Source organism: Coregonus lavaretus (genome assembly GCF_964263955.1).
Source record: "Coregonus lavaretus genome assembly, chromosome: 24".
In the NCBI taxonomy this organism is placed as follows: domain Eukaryota; kingdom Metazoa; phylum Chordata; class Actinopteri; order Salmoniformes; family Salmonidae; genus Coregonus; species Coregonus lavaretus.
Genome location: NC_140011.1, coordinates 31,807,624 through 31,834,361, shown reverse-complemented (window position 1 = coordinate 31,834,361; position 26,738 = coordinate 31,807,624). Strand labels below are relative to the sequence as shown.

General features: G+C 42.5%; 2 protein-coding genes and 1 long non-coding RNA gene across 5 annotated transcripts in view; all 3 read right to left on the bottom strand.

Moving 5' to 3' along the window:
• LOC311099928 (ephrin-B2-like) overlaps nucleotides 1–6,995 on the bottom strand; it is a gene marked incomplete at its 5' end in the record, with an annotated part of 53,708 nt that extends 46,713 nt beyond the window's left edge. Inside the window, one exon of the mRNA XM_084140646.1 lies at nucleotides 6,847–6,995. Coding sequence (XP_083996772.1) covers nucleotides 6,847–6,995 — 149 coding nt within the window. The remainder of the gene's footprint in view (nucleotides 1–6,846) is intronic.
• A 5,651-nt stretch (nucleotides 6,996–12,646) lies between these two features.
• On the bottom strand, nucleotides 12,647–14,208 carry LOC311100010. Its single transcript, XR_014609775.1, has 2 exons — nucleotides 13,939–14,208; nucleotides 12,647–13,511 (listed from the first exon to the last, which is right to left on the bottom strand). It is a non-coding gene; the product is annotated as an uncharacterized lncRNA (long non-coding RNA).
• Nucleotides 14,209–15,299: 1,091 nt separating this feature from the next.
• The window catches only part of LOC311100008 (GRB10-interacting GYF protein 1-like), a 31,452-nt gene continuing 20,013 nt past the window's right edge, over nucleotides 15,300–26,738 (bottom strand). For 2 of the 3 annotated variants that reach the window (XM_084140740.1, XM_084140739.1), the window contains exons 20-24: nucleotides 26,515–26,675; nucleotides 19,789–19,952; nucleotides 17,956–18,003; nucleotides 17,699–17,807; nucleotides 15,301–16,916 (exon numbers count right to left, since the gene is read on the bottom strand). In XM_084140740.1, coding sequence (XP_083996866.1) covers nucleotides 16,849–16,916; nucleotides 17,699–17,807; nucleotides 17,956–18,003; nucleotides 19,789–19,952; nucleotides 26,515–26,675 — 550 coding nt within the window. In that variant the 3' untranslated portion in view covers nucleotides 15,301–16,848. Of the gene's footprint in view, nucleotides 16,917–17,698; nucleotides 17,808–17,955; nucleotides 18,004–19,788; nucleotides 19,953–26,514; nucleotides 26,676–26,738 lie in introns of all 3 variants that reach the window. The other variant, XM_084140738.1, reaches the window with a different exon arrangement.

The window sequence follows — 26,738 nt, the reverse complement described above, 5'->3', positions numbered from 1 at the left end:
GCCGTGATTGATCCAAAAACCTGACCAATTGCGTTTCAGTAGACTGCTACAGGCAATGTTCATTGAGTATAATGTTACTGTTATAAAAGTCCCGAGCGCAAGATGGATTTTGGAGAGCAAACTGGAAAATTGGTGTGAGATGGAGAGGAGACATCTGTGTGGGGACGCAGCGTATTTGTGAATGCAGTAATTTGAGTCTTGACATGTAGTCAGGGGAATAAAAATCTCTGCTCTCGATTTAATTTATTGCGTGCAACAATGCAGTTCTGCTCGCTCAAAGTCATACTCGCAAGCTCTCAAGTTTAATTTGCTTGCACCACACTGGCCTGCGCTAGTGGGACCCGTCCTCTGCTCGCTCAACCACATTTATTCTCTCAAGTGTTTGCTCGCACAATGATCTTTCATCTTGCTCGCCCCTAAACACCCCGACTGAGACAGATGCTGAGTGACTGATTGGGAATGCACACACACACACCAACAACAACAACGATACCCACACCCCTGGGAACAACATGCACAAACACAAATACACAAGCAAATAAACACACACTTACTCCTTTCTCACACACACTCCTACTCTGGGAGTGTAACACTCTGGCTATATGAGGCAGTGTAATGAGGATGAACAAATGTGAAGATGCAGAGAGCTCATCCTTAATCTCACGCTAACCCATCCTCAGTCTCCTGACACTATCTGTGTTTCCTTTCTTTTCCCAATCTTTAAAATGTTTTAATCTGAAACGCTTAGCCCAGTTAAGCAGGCTTTTATCCTCAGCCAATTAGCAGGCGATTCATTAAATATTGAGCAGCCTGTGAAGGATGAATTTTTAATGCCCATTTGAGGGGGAGAGTTGTACAACAACTTCCCCTGGAGCGATGACAGACTGCACTCAGAAATGTTTACAGTCGTTTACCAAGCCTACACGACTCTGCTTTAGATGTCAGAAGCCCCCTGCACTCCCTAACCCCACACACTCACACCACACAGACAAGACAGAGACCGCAACAGAAGAGTAGAATATGATGGAGAGACACCAGACAAGACAGAGACCGCAACGGAAGAGTAGAATATGATGGAAAGACATCAGACAAGACAGAGACCGCAACAGAAGAGTAGAATATGATGGAGAGACACCAGACAAGACAGAGACAGCAACAGAAGAGTAGAATATGATGGAGAGACACCAGACAAGACAGAGACCGCAACAGAAGAGTAGAATATGATGGAAAGACATCAGACAAGACAGAGACCGCAACAGAAGAGTAGAATATGATGGAGAGACACCAGGAGGCTGTGTGCTACATCACTGCTTATAACTAACTATAAGTATAACTATATCATAAATGAACTATATCATAAATGAGCATATTTCCACCAACCAATGAGCAACTCCTCCGTAAAACCAGCTGCATATTGAACGTTGAGATTGCCAAAAGGCCAGTCTCTTTGGCAATGACATTGAGTGGCATGTTAGCACTATATACACATTTATATATATATTCATATATACAGTTGAAGTCAGAAGTTTGCATACACTTAGGTTGGAGTCATTAAAACTCGTTTTTCAACCACTCCACAAATTTCTCGTTAACAAACTATAGTGCATGACACAAGTAATTCTTCCAACAATTGTTTACAGACAGATTATTTCACATATATTTCACTGTATCACAATTCCAGTGGGTCAGAAGTTTACATACACTAAGTTGACTGTGCCTTTAAACAGCTTGGAAAATTCCAGAAAATGATGTCATGGCTTTAGAAGCTTCTGATAGGCTAATTGACATAATTTGAGTCAATTGGAGGTGTACCTGTGGATGTATTTCAAGACCTACCTTCAAATTCAGTGCCTCTTTGCTTGACATCATGGGAAAATCAAAAGAAATCAGCCAAGACCTCAGATTTTTTTTTTTAGACCTCCACAGGTCTGGTTCATCCTTGGGAGCAATTTCCAACCGCCTGAAGGTACCACGTTAATCTGTACAAACAATAGTACGCAAGTATAAACACCATGGGACCACGCAGCCATCATACTGCAGTCTCCTAGAGATGAACGTACTTTGGTGCAAAAAGTGCAAATCAATCCCAGAACAACAGCAAAGGACCTTGTAAAGATGCTGGAGGAAACAGGTACAAAAGTATCTATATCCACAGTAAAACGAGTCCTATATCGACATAACCTGAAAGGCCGCTCAGCAAGGAAGAAGCCACTGCTCCAAAACCGCCATAAAAAAGCCAGACTACGGTTTGCAACTGCACATGGGGACAAAGATCGTACTTTTTGGAGAAATGTCCTCTGGTCTGATGAAACAAAAATAGAACTGTTTGGCCATAATGACCATCGTTATGTTTGGAGGAAAAAGGGGATTTCTTGCAAGCCGAAGAACACCATCCCAACCGTGAAGCATGGGGGTGGCAGCATCATGCTGTGGGGGTGTTTGCTGCAAGAGGGACTGGTGAACGTCACAAAATAGATGGCATCATGAGGAAGGAAAATTATGTGGATATATTGAAGCAACATCTCAAGACATCAGTCAGGAAGTTAAAGCTTGGTCGCAAATGGGTCTTCCAAAGTTGTGGCAAAATGGCTTAAGGACAACAAAGTGAAGGTATTTGAGTGGCCATCACAAAGCCCTGACCTCAATCCTATAGAACATTTGTGGGCAGAACTGAAAAAGCGTGTGAGCAAGGAGGCCTACAAACCTGACTCAGTTACACCAGCTCTGTCAGGAGGAATGGGCCAAAATTCACCCAACTTATTGTGGGAAGCTTGTGGAAGGCTACCCGAAATGTTTGACCCAAGTTAAACAATTTAAAGGCAATGCTACAAAATACTAATTGAGTGTATGTAAACTTCTGACCCACTTGGAAATAAAAGCTGAAATAAATCATGCTCTCTAATATTATTCTGACATTTCACATTGTTAAAATAAAATGGTGATCCTAACTGACCTAAGACAGGGAATTTCTACTGGGATTAAATGTCAGGAATTGTGAAAAACTGAGTTTAAATGTATTTGGCTAAGGTGTAAGTAAACTTCCGACTTCAACTGTTTGTGTAATAAATATATATATATACACAGTGAGGGGAAAAAGTATTTGATCCCCTGCTGATTTTGTACGTTTGCCCACTGAAAGAAATTATCAGTTTATAATTTTAATGGTAGGTTTATTTTATTTGAACAGTGAGAGACAGAATAACAACAAAAAAATCCAGAAAAACGCATGTCAAAAATGTTATAAATTGATTTGCATTTTAATGAGGGAAATAAGTATTTGACCCCCTCTCAATCAGAAAGATTTCTGGCTCCCAGGTGTCTTTTATACAGGTAACGAGCTGAGATTAGGAGCACACTCTTAAAGGGAGTGCTCCTAATCTCAGTTTGTTACCTGTATAAAAAACACCTGTCCACAGAAGCAATCAATCAGATTCCAAACTCTCCACCATGGCCAAGACCAAAGAGCTCTCCAAGGATGTCAGGGACAAGATTGTAGACCTACACAAGGCTGGAATGGGCTACAAGACCATCGCCAAGCAGCTTGGTGAGAAGGTGACAACAGTTGGTGCGATTATTCGCAAATGGAAGAAACACAAAATAACTGTCAATCTCCCTCGGCCTGGGGCTCCATGCAAGATCTCACCTCGTGGAGTTGCAATGATCATAAGAACGGTGAGGAATCAGCCCAGAACTACACAGGAGGATCTTGTCAATGATCTCAAGGCAGCTGGGACCATAGTCACCAAGAAAACAATTGGTAACACACTACGCTGTGAAGGACTGCAATCCTGCAGCGCCCGCAAGGTCCCCCTGCTTAAGAAAGCACATATACAGGGCCCGTCTGAAGTTTGCCAATGAACATCTGAATGATTCAGAGGAGACTGGGTGAAAGTGTTGTGGTCAGATGAGACCAAAATGGAGCTCTTTGGCATCAACTCAACTCGCCGTGTTTGGAGGAGGAGGAATGCTGCCTATGGCCCCAAGAACACCATCCACACCGTCAAACATGGAGGTGGAAACATTATGCTTTGGGGGTGTTTTTCTGCTAAGGGGACAGGACAACTTCACCGCATCAAAGGGACGATGGACGGGGCCATGTACCGTCAAATCTTGGGTGAGAACCTCCTTCCCTCAGCCAGGGCATTGAAAATGGGTCGTGGATGGGTATTCCAGCATGACAATGACCCAAAACACACGGCCAAAGCAACAAGGGGGTGGCTCAAGAAGAAGCACATTAAGGTCCTGGAGTGGCCTAGCCAGTCTCCAGACCTTAATCCCATAGGAAATCTGTGGAGGGAGCTCAAGGTTCGAGTTGACAAACATCAGCCTCGAAACCTTAATGACTTGGAGAAGATCTGCAAAGAGGAGTGGGACAAAATCCCTCCTGAGATGTGTGCAAACCTGGTGGCCAACTACAAAAAACGTCTGACCTCTGTGATTGCCACCAAGTACTAAGTCATGTTTTACAGAGGGGTCAAATACTTATTTCCCTCATTAAAATGCAAATCAATTGATAACATTTTTGACATGCATTTTTCTGGATTTTTTTCTTGTTATTCTGTCTCTCACTGTTCAAATAAACCTACCATTAAAATTATAGACTGATCATTTCTTTGTCAGTGGGCAAACGTACAAAATCAGCAGGGGATCAAATACTTTTTTCCCCTCACTGTGTGTGTATATATACACACACATCATACACATCCATACACACACACACACATATATACATACACACACACACACACATACTGAATAAAAAATAAACACAATATATAGTGTTGGTCCCAATGTTTCATGTGCTGAAATAAAATATCCCAGAAATGTTCCATACGCACAAATAGCTTATTTCTCTCAAATATTATGCACAAATTAGTTTACATCCCTGTTAGAGAGCATTTCTCCTTTCCGAAGATAATCCATCCACCTGACATGTGTGGCATATCAAGAAGCATGATCATTACACATTTAAGAGCGCAATTTTGTCACACAACACAATGCCACAGATGTCTCAATTTTGAGGGAGCGCGCAATTGGCATGCTGACTGCAGGAATGTTAAATTCTCAACGTCGTTTTAGAGAATTTGGCAGTAGGTCCAACCTGCCTCACAACCACAGACCACGTGTAACCACGCCAGCCCAGGACCTCCACACCCGGCTTCTTCACCTGCGGGATCATCTGAGACCAGCCACCTGGACAGCTGATGAAACTGAGGGGTATTTCTGTCAGTAATAAAGCCATTTTGTGGGGAAAAACTCATTCTGATTGGCTGGGCCTGGCTCCCAAGTGGGTGGGCCTATGCCCTCCCAGGCCCAGCCATGGCTGCGCCCGTGCCCAGTCATGTGAAATCCATAGATTAGGGCCTAATGAATTTATTTAAATTGACTGATTTCCTTATGAACTGTAGCTCAGTAAAATTGTTGAAATTGTTGCATGTTGCGTTTATATTTTTGTTCAGTATGTATATATTTTTTAATAGCGCCCCTTGTGTGCACTTCCAGTAATACGTATACCCCGGTATGGTACAGAAGCAGTATGACGGTATGAAAATCTGGTTACAGCCCAACCCTACCGGAGACAGCAACAGACAAGACAGAGAAAGTGACAGAAGAGGACAGATGGAGAGAGAACAGAGGTGGGTTGAGCACACAGACTGTATTCCCTTCTAGCTGCGCTATAAATTCGAATTAGTTTTAATTATTTGCCCAAATTATAACAGGTGAAATACAGACAGTGAAAAGGTAAAACATGGTTTACAAAGGATTTCCAGGTGAGGTGAAAAAGCCTGTGAAATTACTATTAAAACAATTGTTTACTTTTACACTTTTAACCAGGATAGGATGAGGAGGCTAGACAAAAGCAACAGAAGAGGGCAAACAAGAGAGACAGCAACAGAAGAGGGCAAACAAGAGAGACAGCAACAGAAGAGGGCCAACAAGAGAGACAGCAACAGAAGAGGGCCAACAAGAGAGACAGCAACAGACACAGAGAAAGTAGACTATCACTTAAAGCTGCTCTATGGATTCTTGAACAGTGTTGGACAAATCCAGGCCAGGTTCTCATTGGCTTTCATCATGTCCACTTCGCGTGGATTCCAACCTCAGCATGAGTCTGCACAGGTGGGAGGAGATCGAGGCTCGAACCAAGGGATGGCATGCACGCGACCCTTTATGAGGGTGCAATCATGCGTGAAGACCACCCCCTCTTTCACACATCTCTGACATAACGGTCTGCCAAAAACAGGCATTCCCACGCTTAACAACCCCAGTGCTATCTCCTTGCTCGCTCTATGGCCAGAAAGGGTAGGCTATAGTTTTACACTGGTCTATATTTAACTATAGGAGAAGGACACGTATCTGTTGATTAGGACCGGTGTCCGGCTACGGTGGACAGAACGTGCCAGGAAACTCCAGGCACAGTCTTCCTCGACCGTAATCCTCTCCAATGAAGTCAGTAACCACATCACCACTCACCTCCACCAGCAACAAGTAGGCCTAGGATAGCCCAGTCTATAGTTGGATATTGAGTGAACCCATGTCATTAGAGACCTGAAATCGAAGCTCACAAAATAATCATTCAGTGTCCCCAAGGTGCCCATGTTCATCATGAGGTGGTAATTGTAAAGCGTTCAATATCGGTCTCTCCAAAGGCCACTCTGCCGGACTGCATGCAATGTCACCAATACAACCTACAGTTCCTCATGCTTTGACCGGCAGTAAAGGAACCGTGTCCTTTGCATTATGTATTCAGTCAGTCATAATCGGACAGCAATGTGTTTTGGGGTGAATTTGACAAATCTAAACTACGGTATGTAGTCTATATGAAATGAAAGTGTAACCACTTACCTCTTGTTCAATGTATTCCAATAAATAGGTTCCATGTTACTTGCAGTTATTCCCAGTAAATCCACAAGAAAGATCAAAATAAATCCCAAACCATTACAGCCGTCCGAAAGTGCGAAAGCCATTCCTGCTCCTCTACTCTCTCCTGCCATTTTACACCCGAAAAAATAAGTGACGGGGAATCGATTCAGACAAAGATTGCGAAAATAATTCACTAAACCCCTCAGAGTGCACAGCTATGACGTGACTTCGGCTATCACATAAGGAAAAATGTCAAAAAACTAAATAAACAAGAGACAACACTCACAGTAGTTGGAATGTGTGAGGGGATACAATGTGTCAACCTCTCTAGTCTTGAGTTTAAAGTGCATCAGCAGCCACATGTAGGTTTCTGGTTTGAAACGTGTCCAGCAATACGGGACATTATTTCATGATGATAAGGCCACTGTCCATCCACTCTCCAAATTTCACCACTCCGGACAAATGAATATGCGCCGATTGTCTGGATTATCAGTGTAAATGCCTACCAATAAGATACTTTGAAATTATACTTTTGGATAGCGGGCGTTTTTATATTATTTTGCAAACTGTCAAAGACCACCTTGCCATCCGGATGCACTGGCTTGCTCGCTCCAATTTCCCTCTGCACTCATACAACATTGGACTATGGTGTATAAGGGAGCATTCACTGATGCAAATTGCCTGTCCTCTGTGCTCTTATAAGCACTGCAACGCTTAACGCGTTACGGCTTTCACAGTTGTCTCCATTATTTTATCCCTTTGCGTCTTAGCGGACAAAAATAGCCCCTTCCATCCGTCCTTTATCTTTTCCGTTATTATGGCACAATATTGGTTAAACTTCTTCTAGCAAACTTCAAGAATGACAGGCGAAGTGTCGGTTTGAATATTGCCGCATTCAAAAATATGCACCTTGGTTAACTTATTCTGGTCAAAGCCAGTTTCCCATGAGCTCTCTTCTCTGTTCACAATACCGCTTTGGGTTCGTTGCATCCTTCTCCCTCAACGCGCTGCCCTCAAAATATCGCACTGTTCTTCACACTGATAGAGAGCAGCTAGGAGAAGGGGGAGGGATAGACTAGAGTAGTCTATGTCAGCCTGTATGTGTGTGTTCCAGAGTGTAGCTCTATTGGTCAACCTGGTCTCAGAGCATTTCGTATTATTCTGCACGTAAATCCATAATACATTTAGTATGATAGCCTGTTACGTTTCATATGGGTACATAAGACAGATGGTTACTTAAGGAAAAAACGAAAATAGGGTGGTTGGTCGGTGTGGATGGGTGCGCATATAACGAAGTCTAGCAACCCAAAGGTTGCGAGTTTGAATCTCATCACAGACTTTATAATTTTTGCTAATTAAACTTTAACTACTTACTGCATGTTAGCTAACCCTTCCACTAAACTTAACCCTAACCCCTAGCCTAGCTAACGTTAGCAACCAAACCAGAATTTGTAACATATCATACGTTTTGCAAATTCGTAACATATTGTACTTTTTCTCAAATTCGTTACATAATGAATTGTAATGCGTGACATATACGAAATGGGTGCTGGAATTCCACAAATTAATACATACCATACGAAACATAACATACTAAATGGAGTCTCAGTTTCACGTACAGAATAATACAAAATGCTCTGAGACCAGGTTGCAACTATTGACTATTGTCCTCACACATTCCTAGATGAAAAATGCCCTCTAATCAATATGAAACAGTAGTCTGAACTTCCCATTATTCACATATCATTTCTATCCTCCTTTCACCATTATGACAGGGGTGTCCCTAGAGTTGGAAAATGTGTGATTGCGGCACTGCTATGGTAGCTTTCTATGTGTTATCACTCTCATCCCATAAATGTTTCCCATAGGGATTTTTTCCTATGACAAACAATGTCCTTATACAACAAGTTGTCACTTCTACCCTTTAATCATATCATTGGAAAGCTTAGATTCACAGTTACCCACCAGACACATTTTCAGAATGTTCAGGTCAACAGAAATTACCTTTGACCTCTTAAGGTACATATCAGAATTCCCTGTATTTGGTTTTAACTTTGGTGATAGAGGCACCAAATTGTATACACACAGATAGAACAAGGTTTTTAAAAGATTTGTAGATACAGGGCCATCACATAATTCAATTTCCCCCAAAAAAGCCTTTTTCTAATATGGACACCATACAAATAAATGTGGTCTTCTTGGACAATTTCACATGACCATACCTGTATGAAATGTAATTGTAGTATGCCTCAAAACATCTTAAAAATGTTCATAGTGATGTGGAATACACAACCACATGAGACAGATCTAAAGTTGTCAAATTATTCACAGAATTGTGGTAATATCTTCAGAAATCAGCAATTCAGACAGATTTTGGGGCACATTACCACAATTGTGAATAATTTAATATTCTTCTATAACTGGCACACCTGGCTCATGTGGTTGCGTATTCTGCATCACTATTAACATTAAGATATTTTTGGGAATACTACAATTGGAAAAAGGGTTTCTGTGGGGTTAATGAGTGAATTCTGTGATGGCCCTGCATCTACAAATCTTTTTAAAACACTGTTCTAGCAGTTTGTGTGCAATTTGGTGCCTATATCCACAAAGCTACAAATTCAAAAACATAGCTGCCCCAGTACATGGAATTCGATGGCTTCCAACATTCTAATGTCAATGGCACAATATGGGCGGTTTTTAAACAATAGTTGTAGCTAGTGCTTTCAATCAAAGCTGGTTATGATATATATAATTTGAACGATAATTACATGACCTTTCCGAACCACTTGTCAAACAAAGTAAACAATTACCAGGGTTTCCGTTTTAAAGTCTTTTATACAGGTAATTCTGATATGTACAGTGGGGAAAAAAAGTATTTAGTCAGCCACCAATTGTGCAAGTTCTCCCACTTAAAAAGATGAGAGAGGCCTGTAATTTTCATCATAGGTACACGTCAACTATGACAGACAAATTGAGGAAAAAAATTCCAGAAAATCACATTGTAGGATTTTTTATGAATTTATTTGCAAATTATGGTGGAAAATAAGTATTTGGTCACCTACAAACAAGCAAGATTTCTGGCTCTCACAGACCTGTAACTTCTTCTTTAAGAGGCTCCTCTGTCCTCCACTCGTTACCTGTATTAATGGCACCTGTTTGAACTTGTTATCAGTATAAAAGACACCTGTCCACAACCTCAAACAGTCACACTCCAAACTCCACTATGGCCATGACCAAAGAGCTGTCAAAGGACACCAGAAACAAAATTGTAGACCTGCACCAGGCTGGGAAGACTGAATCTGCAATAGGTAAGCAGCTTGGTTTGAAGAAATCAACTGTGGGAGCAATTATTAGGAAATGGAAGACATACAAGACCACTGATAATCTCCCTCGATCTGGGGCTCCACGCAAGATCTCACCCCGTGGGGTCAAAATGATCACAAGAACGGTGAGCAAAAATCCCAGAACCACACGGGGGGACCTAGTGAATGACCTGCAGAGAGCTGGGACCAAAGTAACAAAGCCTACCATCAGTAACACTACGCCGCCAGGGACTCAAATCCTGCAGTGCCAGACGTGTCCCCCTGCTTAAGCCAGTACATGTCCAGGCCCGTCTGAAGTTTGCTAGAGTGCATTTGGATGATCCAGAAGAGGATTGGGAGAATGTCATATGGTCAGATGAAACCAAAATATAACTTTTTGGTAAAAACTCAACTCGTCGTGTTTGGAGGACAAAGAATGCTGAGTTGCATCCAAAGAACACCATACCTACTGTGAAGCATGGGGTGGAAACATCATGCTTTGGGGCTGTTTTTCTGCAAAGGGACCAGGACGACTGATCCGTGTAAAGGAAAGAATGAATGGGGCCATGTATCGTGAGATTTTGAGTGAAAACCTCCTTCCATCAGCAAGGGCCTTGAAGATTAAACGTGGCTGGGTCTTTCAGCATGACAATGATCCCAAACACACTGCCCGGGCAACGAAGGAGTGGCTTCGTAAGAAGCATTTCAAGGTCCTGGAGTGGCCTAGCCAGTCTCCAGATCTCAACCCCATAGAAAATCTTTGGAGTTGAAAGTCCGTGTTGCCCAGCGACAGCCCCAAAACATCACTGCTCTAGAGGAGATCTGCATGGAGGAATGGGCCAAAATACCAGCAACAGTGTGTGAAAACCTTGTGAAGACTTACAGAAAACGTTCGACCTGTGTCATTGCCAACAAAGGGTATATAAAAGTATTGAGAAACTTTTGTTATTGACCAAATATTTATTTTCCACCATAATTTGCAAATAACTCATTAAAAATCCTACAATGTGATTTTCTGGAATTTTTTTTCTCATTTTGTCTGTCATAGTTGACGTGTACCTATGATGAAAATTACAGGCCTCTCATCTTTTTAAGTGGGAGAACTTGCACAATTGGTGGCTGACTAAATACTTTTCCCCCCCCACTGTACCCTAGAGGTCAAAGTTCTGTTGACCTGAACATTCTGAAAATGTCACAGATTTTTGCCCCAAATATTGTGGCAGATACAGTACGGCTAATCTCGGATAACTCAGAACTAAAGTCTCACGTAATTGGTCAGCTGCTTGATTAAGTTCGGGGTACATACGTGTTAAGAGAACAGATTAAGAAATTATAGAATGAAGAGTGGAACCGGAACAAGGAGCGCCACCCTCTTTCTTTGCAAGTTACGGGCCGAATGTCCCTTCTCTTCCAAAATTTGAAAGATGCCAACACCTGGGAAATCGTGATTTGTCCAAATAACCAGTGACGAAAAACCCAAACACTGGAACTACTGCTAGTTAATTCCTTCGACAGGTTCTAGTTATGTTTACGTAGAGATTACATATGAAATGACCGATGTGCAGTAACGAGCTTGTAGCTCCCCCACCCGTTATTCTGTAGCACAGGGGTTCCCAAACTTTTTCACTTGGGGCCCCCCTTCCAGCATTGGGGAACATCCCGCGACCCCCTTGTGCGTGCACACGCGTCACATCAATTTCTATGGGCAAAAGCACTGTTCACACCCCTCTTGTTGGTGGAGAGAATTTTGCAGGTTTAAAGCTTATTTCCTGCAATTCTATACATTTTGCCATGTCTAATGTGTATTGGTGCGATATTTGAGTGACAAATTACAACAATATCTATGGGCAAATTTTTTTATAAAAGGTTAGCTGACATCCGCTAGTTGAGGTATGCAATGACTAACATTACAAGAACTGATGATACACTACCCAATTTCGAATTAGCACCTTGTGCATTCTACTATTACAACTTTTAAGAGTAAGTTTAAAGCAGGACCGAGTTCCCCAAAAAATATATTTAAAAAATAACAAAAAACGCGCCTCCCCCCTGCCGAGCCCTCGCGGCCCGCAGTTTGGGAACCACTGCAGATGGTTTTCCTTTACAATGTAACAATTCAGCGGCTCATTTCCAATGGTTTGATGATTGGGAAAGCAGAAAGGAGTGTGGCGCATAGGACAATCAAACTCAACGTACCATGCCCCCATGTGGGCAACATGTAAAACTGCAGGCAGAGATGCTTAGTGTAATATGTAAAAGGAAGACCGACCAACACGAACGTCGGTCGTGCGCAGTAGGTCACCTGCTGGGTGTCACCAAAAGTTGGCGATTCAACATGTGGAATCGTCGGGAAAGGAACAGAAAATTATGTGGTCAGATGCGATATGACAGCAACCCGCTGTGCACGGTCAACTTTAGCGTTGATCTGTCTTCCCTTTAAAACAATATATAAGAGAATTTATAACAATACTTTCATATTGCATTTCACACATTAGTTTATTTATTCTGTTACACTTCTCTTCAAAGTAAAAACTATTTACAATGCCCAGCTCCATCTAAAATTCTGCTGTGTTTGAGTAGAGGTCAAATAAGCATAACATTTCCCCAAAACGTATTTTAACCAATTTGCATGACAAACATTCCTCTAATAGTTTTAGCATGATATTTTTACAGCACTCATTAATCCCCATTACTGCAATCATTTTACTGCTCTGCTAGAAGGTCAAAGGATGTCCCAAACCAACCCTGCCATTATTCCATACACTCAACCAGGTCAAGCCTATTACTAGGTAATAGGGAGGGGAAGGGGTTATCACTCAGGGGCAATTTAATTATGTCTAGTTAAGGCAAGTAAAACCAAATAAGGAGTCAAAAAAATTGAACACAAAAACCAGTAAAGTCAAATGAATCATTCACTATTTACATCCAGGCGTTGAAACTTGCCAATCAGATCTTTGTGTGTGTGCTCGTGTGAATGTAACAGGGCATGAGCATAGCTGTATGTTAAAGTAATTTGAGAGTCCATGTATGTATGGTGTGTGTATGAGTCTTAACTCCTGGTTGAGACCTCAGTCAGCTGGGTTCAGTATTCCCCGGTCTAGTCCAGTCCAGGACCGGGACAAAGTTAGAGTCTGAGAGTCTCTCTCCTCTCCTGTCTGCTCCTCTGAGACAATCCCATGTCCAGCTGTGGTCCAGAACAGCCCAGTCATTCAGGGTATGAGAGCCCACAGGCCTTAGCCTCCGATACACCTCCTCACTTTGCAGCTGATCGTCTAGCAGAGGGGCCACTACATGGACCGAGCAAGGTGGTGGTGGCTAGTGTCCATGAAGTATCCTCCTGGCCTGCAGAAACAAGACAGGACTATTAAAACAAGGATGATTAAACACTATAACCCGGCTCATAATAGATTCATATCAGACTAATATTAAATCCCAGACCCCCCTGGGTATAGCATGAGGAACCGAGGGGCTTGTCCAGACACCAGGATATATCTAGATGTCCAACATCATTAAAATGGACACATATCCTGAGGAACCTATTAATTACCCAACTCTCCACTGAATAACTATCATTATTGGTACAGCAAGCTATTAAAAAGGATCTTTAGTCAAATCATTTATCGAGTTCCCCCTTGCCTCTACCTGTCCTACATGCCACTTCAGGTAGCCAGTAACCTATAAAGTCAGCAAAAGTACATCTGTAACAAAGAATATACATTTCCCCTGGTGAGCCCATTCCTAAAAACAGATGGTAACATCATTAACTTGCTTTCTGTGGCTCTCTGAAGGTCAGCGCAGTTTTGTTCTGGTACATCGAAGAATCTGGTCCACTTCGGTGTCAAGGTCATCCTCAATGCTGTCCTTTCTTGTGGAAAATGTCCAGGGAAAGGCAATCCTTGAGGTATACTGTCCAGTAAAAGAGTAAATACAAGGAGATGGGGGCATTTTACGTAGTCCACAAACCTGTCCATCTCCCTACACTGTTCTGTGTGACTAAAACCAACAAACGCACAAGTGGAAGATGAACAAGTTTCACCCCCCCCCCCTCCCTTCCATTGTCCAGTAGTTTTGGATTTCAAAAAGTTCGAATTGTAGGCCTGGGTTATAAAAATAAGTTCTCTCCAGTACATTTTAATTTCTTTGAACATACGATGAATCTTTTTAAAATATCCATAATTTAACCAGGCAACCTCTAGTCACATGGTCCCAGTCTACCAAACCCCATGAGACATGTTGCACAGTATGTTGTAAGGAGGGGGATCAGCTATGGCTAGGAGGCTGGCCTGAGGAACAAGTCTGTTGAGGAGGCTCAAGGAGCGTGAAGAGTCACAATAGATTTTTGATCCCTCTCCTCTCTTGCAATCTCCTCACTCCATCTCTGGATCTCTTCTTGGTGAAGAACCCATGAGAAACACACAGAGTCAAATATAACCACATATTACAGTTGTCACCAGTCTCTTTAAAAACAATTGTCCATTCTCCTTTTTCTCTTCATCCATTTTTTGTCTTTTTTTTTTTTTAAATAAAAAATATAATCCAGACTTGGTATGAATAAAAAAATGGTTAAAGCGAAGATAGTTTCAGTTTGCAGATGAAGTACCGATCATTCCTCCAGCCACATCTTCAAACTCTCAATTTTCACAAGTTGTAGGCAATTAGAGAGGAAGAAGATAATGAATAGTCACAAACCAGACATTCAAAGATAAAAGGAGACAGATTTATCTTTTGAAAAACTACTGCTACATTTTCCCATGCCATTTCCTCGGTATATAGGTTTGTAATGAGTCCATCATGTTTGAAAGGATCTGCCACTATGTTGGATTTCCATCCATGAGGAACTGTATCCAGAGACTATTGAGGATGACAACATTGCTTGGTGATGGACAGACGTCTTCATCTTATTACGAGAAGTTCTTCAGAGAGCAGTAGGCAGTGTGTTCAGCGGTGTCCACCTCAGTTTCATTTACAGTATCTCATCTTCAGGGATTCTAATACTTTATCCTCACTACTCTCCTCAATACCTTGAAAATATTTGTTTAAAGTCTGGCTTCATCTCACTGCACTGTTGTACATTTCTGTTTTTGGAATACATTCATATTTTTATATATATATATATATATATATATATATATATATATATATATATATATATATATATATATATTTTTTTTTTTTAAAGAGTTTTTAAAAAACAATTACCAGAGGCAAATAAAACAATATAAAAATACAAAAGCTTAGCAGCCTCAAAAGTGCTCCATTTCATCAAGTCCAAATACTTTTCCACTTTGTTATTAACAGACAAACATTATATTCAAAAAGCAACAAAAGAGAGGACTCTGGCTATAAAAACCAGGTTTCACACAAGCAGTGGCAATAGCCTGCAAAACAGCCTGGGAACAGGAAAGCAAGACCTCAACACTGGCATGTCATTAAAGGCAATAGATCCCTTTGAAAAATGCAAGGGACTTCTCTGGTCTTACCAACTGTCATAACCACAAGGAAGATCATTATTAAAACAGAACTATTCATGGTTCTTTTAACAAGAATGAGATCGAGAGACAGGACCTGTACTGCAGTAAAATATACCTCGGAAATCTGCCTTGAAACAAGACATCTGCTTTCACAGTTCAATCAGCGAATCAGAGCCCGTATACCTCAGTGACTCGTCGCGAGAGAAGAGCATGAGGCCAGCAAAGCACCAGTGCCAGAACACGGACGGCCAGTCAGGTAACTGGACAGAAACGCAAAGACCATCATGGAGTCATTTAGGGGATGAGGAGCTGGTGAAAGATTGGATGAAAAGAGCCCTCCCCACTCTCACTTAAAGAACCCATGTACAAAAAAAACATGCACACATTCATTTGCTACCAATCACTCATACATATAACATGGTCACAAATTGCATACATTCTTCAAAGTAAAAAAAAGTTTCATGGAACAAAGTAAAAACATGGCCTTTTTCTGCATCTCTGTAAGCAATAAAACGTGTGCAGGCTTTGAGTCTACCACACAGACACACCAGCATTCAAAGAAACATTTTCTTCCACTACTTATCCACAACTACTTTTGTTTGTTTTTCTAAGTGCAAACGTTCAAGTTTTCTTAATAAAATGCAGGTTTGTTATAGCTTTACATTTTATATAAATGAATTTAAAACAACAGTGTCTCTTTCAAAAAATAATATACTTCCAAAAACAATAAATCCTCATCACTCCCAACCCCTCACCATTATTATCGGAGATCTAACCTCCAGTTCCTTACTTAGGTATGTTTGCACACACATACCCACTTGTGTTTATTCATATCGTAGACATAATATATGCAAAATATGCAAATTTTGCATCCTAAAACCAACAAAAAAAACAAAACACAGGCGAATCGTCATTTGAAATATTGAAACTCCCTGTGATAAAGTGCATTAGTTTAGTTTAAGGTGCTTAACTGTAAGAAGTGAGGGAGGGTACTCCTCTCTGCACCCCCCACCCCACCGAGAGACCAGGGAGAAAACACTACTTTACCAGGTCCTCATCTAAGAGGGGGCAACGTAGCTCAGCAGTGCACATTCGTGTGTGTGTGTGTGTGTGTGTGTGTGTGTGTGTGTGTGTGTGTGTGTGTGTAGGTCAGTGTGTGTCGTATGCCAGGTGTAAGGCCTCAGGTGGATTCAGGTAGATGCTGTGGATCAATAATCCTCCACTGTTTCCATCTCTCCCAGGCTCATCCTGTCTCCTGCGCCCAGGAATGAATATCCTGCATGAGAAACACCATGGTTAAATTCTATCCACATCCAGCATGGATTCCACTACTTTTCACATTTGGAAGTTTACGGTATTCTGTAGTTACTCTCCCATGTTGGGTTCTAACTTTAAATATACTTATTCCTGTCACTATATCAGAACTTATTGATTACATTAGATGTATGATAACTGTTTATGTTCTGTGTCAATGAAGGGTGAATAAGGAATGTGTATGGAAAGTTACAGAGGGAGGCGAAGCGCAACAGTTAGTCTTTGATAAGGCAGGCCAGCTGCAGAACTACTGAGTAGCGTGGAATTCGGCTCAAGGTCAAGTCAACAGAAGAAGTGAGAAGAAACCTCGGAGGGGGGCCAGAGGGGCCCACCCCAACGGCCCTGCTACTACAGTCCTATCTCACACACACACTTCCACGCCTGCAAAGGTTCTAGCATCAGGCAGGACCATGACTACACCAGTGAGAGGAACCAATTAAGTTCCTGCCGAGCAACAGAGATGTATTGGCTGTCTAGATGTGTAAGGAGTTGGCCCTGCCTAGGAGGTTACAAATATATGCGCTTGTATCGTCATATATTTTCTTTGCAGCTATATGACCCAATGGGATGAATAAACTTGGCCTGTGCTGCTTCTTCGAGTTATTGCTCTTTGATAATAACCTAACACCTGTATATAGAAAACATCAACCACTCAATACTTCACTCCATTTAGTTTACTTTTCACTGTGCTTCAAGATATTAAATAAATATACTTCACGTATTATTGACTGAGTGTCTGCATACCTAAGATGCTGGGGTCGGAGTGAAGCATCATGGTCTGTTTCTTCTTCATCTTTGCAGCCTGGCTATCATACATTCCTCCTGTCCCCATCTGGGCTGCCTGGAACATGGACTACAGAAAAGAGAGGTGAGGAGAGAGGGGAACAACGTGGTGACAGACAATGTATTGGGTATTTGCAAATTCCAATTAGTGCTCTAACATTAGAAAAGTATAGATTGATATAACAAGAATGTTGGTCATGACTTAAAGAGGAGCCTACCTGTACAGGAAAGTTGTTCACGGACAGCCCTGCAACTTCTTTTGACAGCTGGGGGGGAGAGGGATGTTGGTTACTGATAATGTCTTATACAGCCACACCGCAAACACAGCTACAGTGTCTATAGAAAGTCTACACCCCGTTGGACTTTTTCACATTTTATTGTTACAAAGTGGGATTAAAATAGATTTGTCATTTTTTGGTCAACGATCGACACAAAATACGCTAATGTCCTTTGTAGCGCAGTTGGTAGAGCATGGCGCGTGTAATGCCAGGGTAGTGGGTTTGATTCCGGGGACCACTCATACGTAAAATGTATGCACACATAACTAAGCCGCATTGGATAAAAGTGTCTGATAAACGGAATGTATATTTATTTATTATTATACTGAACAAAAATATAAACGCAACATGTCAAGTGTTTCCCATGTTTCATGAGCTGAAACAAAAGATTCCAGAAATATTCCATACACAAAGCTTATTTCTCTCAAATTTGGTGCAAAAATGTGTTTACATCCCTGTTAGTGAGCATTTCTCCTTTGCCAAGATAATCCACCCACCTGACAGGTGCGGCATATCAAGAAGCTGATTAAACAGCATGATCATTACACAGGTGAACCTTGTGCTGGGGACAATAAAAGGCCACTCTTACATGTGCAGTTGTGTCACACAAAGCCACAGATCTCACATTGAGGGAGCGTGCAATTGGCATGCTGACTGCAGGAATGTCCACCAGAGCTGTTGCCAGAGAATTGAATGTTAATTTCTATACCATAAGCCTTCTTAAACGTCGTTTTAGAGAATTTGTCAGTACGTCCAACAGGCCTCACAACCGCAGACCACGTGTAACCAAGCCAGCCCAGGACCTCCACATCCGGCTTCTCCACCCAGACAGCTGATGAAACTGTGGGTTTGCACAACCAAAGAAGTTCTGTACAAACTGTCAGAAGCAGTCTCAGGGAAGCTCATCTGCGGGCTCGTCGTCCTCACCAGGGTCTTGATCTGACTGCAGTACGGCGTTGTAAATCAACTTCAGTGGGCAAATTCTCACCTTCAATGGCCACTGGTGAAGAGTGCTCTTCACGGATGAATCCCGGTTTCAACTGTACCGGGCCGATGCCAGACAGCGTGGTGTATGCGTGGGTGAGCGGTTTGCTTATGTCAACGTTGTGAACAGAGTGCCCCATGGTGGTGGTGGGGTTATGGTATGGGCAGGCATAAGCTTCGGACAACGAACACAATTGCATTTTATCTATGGCAATTTCAATGCACAGAGATACCGTGACGACATTCTGAGGCCCATTGTCATGCCATTCATTCGCCGCCATTACCTCATGTTTCAGAATGATAATGCACGGCCCCATATTGCAAGGATCTGTACACAATTCCTGGAAGCTGAAAATATCCCAGTTCTTTCATGGCCTGCATACTCAAGACATGTCACCCATTGAGCATGTTTGGGATGCTCTGGATCGACGAGTACGTCAGCGTGTTCCAGTTCCCGCCAATGTCCAGCAACTTTGCACAGCCATTGAAGTGGAGTGGGACAACATTCCACAGGTCACAATCAACAGCCTGATCAACTCTATACGAAGGAGATGTATCGCGCTGCATGATGCAAATGGTGGTCACACCAGATACTGACTGGTTTTCTGATCCACGCCCCTACCTTTTTTTTTTTAAAGGTACCTGTGACCAACAGATGCATATCTGTATTCCCAGTCGTGAAATCCATATATTAGGACCTAATTAATTTATTTAAATTGACTGATTTCCTTATATGAAATTGTTTCATGTTGCGTTAAAATTTTTGTTCAGTATACATATAACACAGACCTGCTGTTGCTGTCTCTGGTGGTTTGCTTTCTGTTTGGCACGGCGCTCCAGGAACTGCTTGGCGAACTCTTTGGCTTCCACAGTGTCGCCCAGGTAGGAGCGGATAAAGTCATGGACTTCGTAGGGAGACTCCACCTCCTTCAGATAGGCCACGATGGTGGTCACTGCTCACAGGAAGACCACAGACATTTACACTTAATACCAGGGGAAAAGGTTGAGCGAGAGAGAGGAAATGCTGGAGCCAGGGAGTCTGGCAACTAAGGAGATGTTTGTGATAACTAGATATAGTGGAGAGAACAAGTATTTGATACACAGACGATTTTGCAGGTTTTCCTACTTACAAAGCATGTAGAGGTCTGTAATTTTTATCATAGGTACACTTCAACTGTGAGAGACGGAATCTAAAACAAAAATCCAGAAAATCACATTGTATGATTTTTAAGTAATTAATTTGCATTTTATTGCATGACATAAGTATTTGATCACCTACTGTTATGTGAATTATTTAACAAACTATTTTAGTGTCTCTGTGCGTCTCCCAAAAGGTTGTAAGTCTTTTGGGATTTAAGTAACGGCCAGAGTCCCGGTCTGCATAGTCGGAGATATTTATTCATTGAGAATTCTGCCATCACAATTTCAGAGTCCATCTTTTATACTCATACGTCATACAAAAAAATCCCTCCCCTCTGTAGGCGGGCTGTAGTTTTCCACTCTAAAAACTGCTCTACTGACCATCAGTTCACACACACACACACACACACACACACACACACACACACACACACACACACACACACACATATACACACACATGCATACACACATACACACACACACACACACACACACACATACCCTACTCCCTGCATTACTCAGTTATTGCCGTTCTCACAATATTCTGCACCATGTTTTCATAACAGTTTCTCCCCTCCCTAAATTGGGAGGCCTCTTTATCTTAGTTTCTCAGTTGTCTTTGTTGTCTGGCCTAACTCTTACTCATATTGCTAAATAGTGGCTCAATGCCATAGCCTTTACTGGTCCTACACTCACATATTTCTAACACATTATACACAGTTTCAGGGTGTAATAATTAGTAATTAATAATTAATCTATCACCTATCAACCAGTAAGAATTCCAGCTCTCACAGACCTGTTAGTTTTTCTTTAAGAAGCCCTCCTGGTCTCCACTCATTACCTGTATTAACTGCACCTGTTTGAACTCGTTACCTGTATAAAAGACACCTGTCCACACAATCAAACAGACTCCGACCTCTCCACAATGGCCAAGACCAGAGAGCTGTGTAAGGACATCAGGGATAAAATTGTAGACCTGCACAAGGCTGGGATGGGCTACAGGACAATAGGCAAGCAGCTTGGTGAGAAGGCAACAACTGTTGGCGCAATTATTAGAAAATGGAAGAAGTTCAAGATGACAGTCAATCACCCTTGGTCTGGGGCTCCATGCAAGATCTCACCTCGTGGGGCATCAATGATCATGAGGAAGGTGAGGGATCAGCCCAGAACTACACGGCAGGACCTGGTCAATGACCTGAAGAGAGCTGGGACCACAGTCTCAAAGAAAACCATTAGTAACACACTACGCCGTCATGGATTAAGATCCTGCAGCGCACGCAAGGTCCCCCTGCTCAAGCCAGCACATGTCAAGGCCCATCTGAAGTTTGCCAATGACCATCTGGAGGAGGAATGGGAGAAGGTCATGTGGTCTGATGAGACATAAATAGAGCTTTTTGGTCTAACCTCCACTCGCCGTGTTTGGACGAAGAAGAAGGATGAGTACAATGCCAAGAACACCATCCCAACCGTGAAGCATGGAGGTGGAAACATCATTCTTTGGGGATGCTTTTCTGCAAAGGACGGGACGACTGCACCATATTGAGGGGAGGATGGATGGGGCCATGTATCGCGAGATCTTGGCCAACAACCTCCTTCCCTCAGTAAGAGCACTGAAGATGGATCGTGGCTGGGTCTTCCAGCATGACAACGACCCGAAACACACAGCCAGGGCAACTAAGGAGTGGCTCCGTAAGAAGCATCTCAAGGTCCTGGAGTGGCCTAGCCAGTCTCCAGACCTGAACCCAATAGAAAATCTTTGGAGGGAGCTGAAAGTCCGTATTGCCCAGCGACAGCCCCGAAACCTGAAGGATCTGGAGAAGGTCTGTATGGAGGAGTGGGCCAAAATCCCTGCTGCAGTGTGTGCAAACCTGGCCAAGACCTACAGGAAACATATGATCTCTGTAATTGCAAACAAAGGTTTCTGTACCAAATATTAAGTTCTGCGTTTCTGATGTATCAAATACTTATGTCATGCAATAAAATGCAAATTAATTACTTAAAAATCATACAATGTGATTTTCTGGATTATTGTTTTAGATTCCGTCTCTCACAGTTGAAGTGTACCTATGATAAAAATGACAGACCTCTACATGCTTTGTAAGTAGGAAAACCTGCAAAATCGGCAGTGTATCAAATACTTGTTCTCCCCACTGTAACCATAAGAAAAAAAAAGTCTGCAACCTTTCTCATGTGGAATGCCAATTTATCTTTCAATTTCTACCGATCTGCATGCATGCCAATTATGTTTTACATACGCACATTTTCGTGAAACAGTTTTATTGAATTTATAATAACGTCGTAATACCTCAAAATCATTGTGATATGGTTAATCATAATTCTATCCAAATCTAAATGAAAATTATACAAACCTAAAAAGTAACTTCTATTGCCAACTATGTAAAAAAGCCTACATAAAGCCAACAAATAAAAACATTGCAGCCTGCAGGTAGAAAGAAAATCCTGATATAAAACAAATATCCTATATATCACACATGGCCAGTCTGCAACAAACTTGAAAAGTATAAATTATTAACTTGGTTCCAGCCCGAAGCTTAGGCTAGCGAACTTGCAACATTGTGTAAAATATTCTGGGCGCTCAGAGTTTCCCCCGTGCCAGTGAGCTCGGGACAGACACAGCTGTAGGCTATTTGTGCATGGGATAAGAAGCAGTGCCGGACTTGGGCAGGAGCTCACCGGAGCTGAGTACCGGCACCTCAAATGTTCTACTGCTTGAGCTCCTGTTCCTCTTATAGAATATTAGCTGAAAAGTATTGTGGAGCTCCTGCACCTAAATATAAACAGTACCAGCACCCAAAATAAGTACCGGAACCTATTTCAGTCCAAGTCAAGCACTGATAAGAAGTAATCAGGTAGGATTTTATGACGTTTCCACTTGATCAGAGCATGACATTTTTTCCTTTCACGCCGAGTGGTTGAAGGGAAAGATTTTTCAAATACATTGAGGAACCATTGTAATTATCAATGGCTGTAAAAACAGACTGCTTGCTTGCTGTTTGAGGTGAAGAAAACATTACTTTGAGAAGCTCCACAAGTCATTTAGTGGTGGTGCGTTAAGACAATCAGAAATGCTAGCAGATCCCCAAATGGGCTCATTTGTGACTCGTTTCAGGAAACTAGGCATATGTCGCGGGTCACTACATCACAGGAGAGCCATTTGAACAGAAACGTAAAAAAAAAAACGCTTATTTTTTTGCAGAAATGCCTTCTGGAACATGTGAACTTTCATGTGCCTTAAACTTGTATACCATCTGTAAATACGATTCAAATTGTGAAATTACGAGTCTAGTTGGTTAAGCCACAGAAAAAGACAGCAACCTTCCCACTAGCCATGATTGGCTGAGATAATGAGTGGGCTGGACATACCGAGAGGGGAGTTTTGATTGGTCTGCCATATAGCACGCTACTGTCTATTTGTGCTGGTCAGTATGTGTAGGTAATCCGGTCTAACGCGGCTTAAAAATAAAAAGTATAATGTATTGGAGCTGCATAAGTGTTGCTCTCCACTTTCTGGAGGATCAAGTTTTGAAATCAGTGGAATTATAGCTAACGAGATGGAGAAAACACCTGTCTCCGGATTACATCAAACTATGGGCAACCATGGCATCCATGACAGTGAGACGCGTCCATCATGCATGATGTATACGGGTAAGATAGTCTAGCTAGCTACATTTTCAGATATTACACATTGTGACAGAAAGTGGTTTCATTTCAAGTGTACTGTTAGCTAGCTAACGTTAGCTGGCTGGCTCGCTTGCTAACGTTATGGGTATGCTCTTATTATTCGTATCTCAGAGCCATTTGCTTAATAACATTGAACCTGGTTGGATAGCTACCTGCAGATTCATGCAGGGTAGTAAAGTCATGAGTTGGGATTATGGTTCATTGTTTAACATAGCTAGCTAACGTTACGTGTATGATTTGACACGCTGTTTACCTAGCTAGGTTCATTGTTTACCAAGCTAGCTTGCTACAGGTCTTAACAAAAAGACTCCACCATGCAAGTAACCATTGCGGGTGCATTCGTAAATTCAGTCTGAGTATGCCAGAGCACAGAATAACTAACGCACAGCAACCGTTGAATATGGCCGGTGTCAGTAAACGTCGGCAAAAAAGCGTAATTAAAATTGTTGCCAGCAGCAGTTACAGTCACCAACGCTCTGGATAACATGAAAACAGCCTAACCAGCTCTGCTAGGGCGAGTAAAATGGTCAGTGGGGTGCTGGTTAGGCTGTTTTAATGTTATCCAGAGGTAAACAATGAACCATAATCCCAATTTTGTGTCTGGAAGTAGCTAGCCAATGTTTGCTTGGGTGCTTGACTGCAGTTGTGATCAACCCTATTCATCGGCCAGTGCGTCAAGTTTGCGCTCTGAACACTCCGAGAGCGAAACGAGATACTTCTTGCGCTTTGTGGAGCAGTGCAGAGCTGTTGTCAAGTGAGTTTGTGTTTTCTTTCTACAGGACATACCGCCCCCACCTACCGTCAACCAATCATGTAAATGCAGAGTAATACAGAGCCCCAGGCATTGTTACAAAATTTGCGACGCAGTACAGACCTCGATTTGGCCTCTGCATGGCTCTGGATGCTCCGCAATTGCGTAACACCCTCCATATGGAGGCTCCGACCACATATTCAGATCAAGCATAAATTGACTTTCAGTCTAGGCCTCCATTTTTTACATTTTAGTCATTTAGCAGACGCTCTTATCCAGAGTGACTTACAGTTAGTGAATGCATACGTTTCTTTAAAAAAAATGTTTTACCCCATGACAAAGCAAAAACTGGTTTAGAAATGTTTAAAAATGTATTTAAAATAAAACTGAAATAATATATTTAAATAAGTATTCAGACCCTTTACTCAGTACTTTGTTGAAGCACCTTTGGCAGCGATTACAGCCTCGAGTCTTCTTGGGTATGACGCTACAAGCATGGCACACCTGTATTTGGGGGAGTTTCTCCCATTCTTCTCTGCAGATCCTCTCAAGCTCTGTCAGGTTGGATGGGGAGCGTTGCTTCACAGCTATTTTCAGGTCTCACAGAGAAGTTTGATCGGGTTCAAGTCCGGACTCTGGCTGGGCCACTCGAGGACATTCAGAGACTTGTCCCGAAGCCACTCCTGCATTGTCTTGGCTGTGTGCTTAGGGTCGTTGTCCTGTTGGAAGGTGAACCTTTGCCCCAGTCGGCGGTCCTGAGTGCTCTGGAGCAGGTTTTCATCAGGGATCTCTGTTCTTCCTCCGTTAATCTTTCCCTCGATCCTGACTAGACTCCCAGTCCCAGCCGCTGAAAAACATCCCCACAGCATGATGCTGCCACCACCATGCTTCACCGTAGGGATGGTGCAAGGCTTCCTCCAGACGTGATGCTTAGCATTCAGGCCAAAGAGTTCAATATTGGTTTCAACAGACCAGAGAATCTTGATTCTCATGGTCTGAGATTCCTTTAGGGGCCTTTTGTCAAACTCCAAGCAGGCTGTCATGTACCTTTTACTGAGGAGTGGCTTCCGTCTGGCCACTCTACCATAAAGGCCTGATTGGTGGAGTGCTGCAGAGATGGTTGTCCTTCTGGAAGGTTCTCCCATCTCCACAGAGGAACTCTGGAGCTCTGTCAGAGTGACCATCGGGTTCTTGGTCACCTCCCTGACCAAGGCCCTTCTCTCCCGACTGCTCAGTTTGGCCGGGCGGCCAGCTCTAGGAATTGTCTTGGTGGTTCTAAACTTCTTCCATTTAAGTATGATGAAGGCCACTGTGTTCTTGGGGACCTTCAATGCTGCAGAAATGTTTTGGTACCCTTCCCCAGATCTGTTCCTCGACACAATCCTGTCTCGGAGCTCTACGGACAATTATTTCGACCTCATGGCTTGGTTTTTGCTCTGACATGCACTGTCAACTGTGGGACCTTATGTAGACAGGTGTGTGCCTTTCCAAATCATGTCCAATCAATAGAATTTACCACAGGTGGACTCAAATCAAGTTGTAGAAACTTCTCAAGGATGATCAATGGAAACAGGATGCACTGGAGCTCAATTTCTAGTCTCATAGCAAAGGGTCTGAATACGTAGGTAAATAAGGTATTTCTGTTTTTAATACACTTGCAAACATTTCAAAAAACCTGTTTTTGCTTTGTCATTATGGGGTGGTGTGTGTAGATTGATGAGGATTTTTTATTTATTTTTACCATTTTAGAATAAGGCCGTAAGATAAAATGTGTGGGGGGGGGGGGGGGGGGGGGGGGGTCAAAAGCTGGCTATTACCGTCTAACGGAAACCCTGGTGTGAAGGTGAGTGATGACATATTTCAGTATATTCATAGGGCCGGTCACAGTGATATAGTGAAGGAGGAGGTGCATTAGTTACCATCCAGGGAGGAGGAGGGGGAGTTGTTAGCGGAGGTGTTGAGCGCGTGCAGCATCTGTTCACACCAGGTGGTGAAGCCGTCCTGGGGCTTCATGCCCTGCAGCAGCTTCAGCAGTTTGTCCTCCTCCTCTGTACGCTTCTTCCTCAACATGTACTGCTCGCTGCAGGGGGACACAGAAAAAAACTCACACACACAGGCCTTGAAACAGTTTACATACACACAA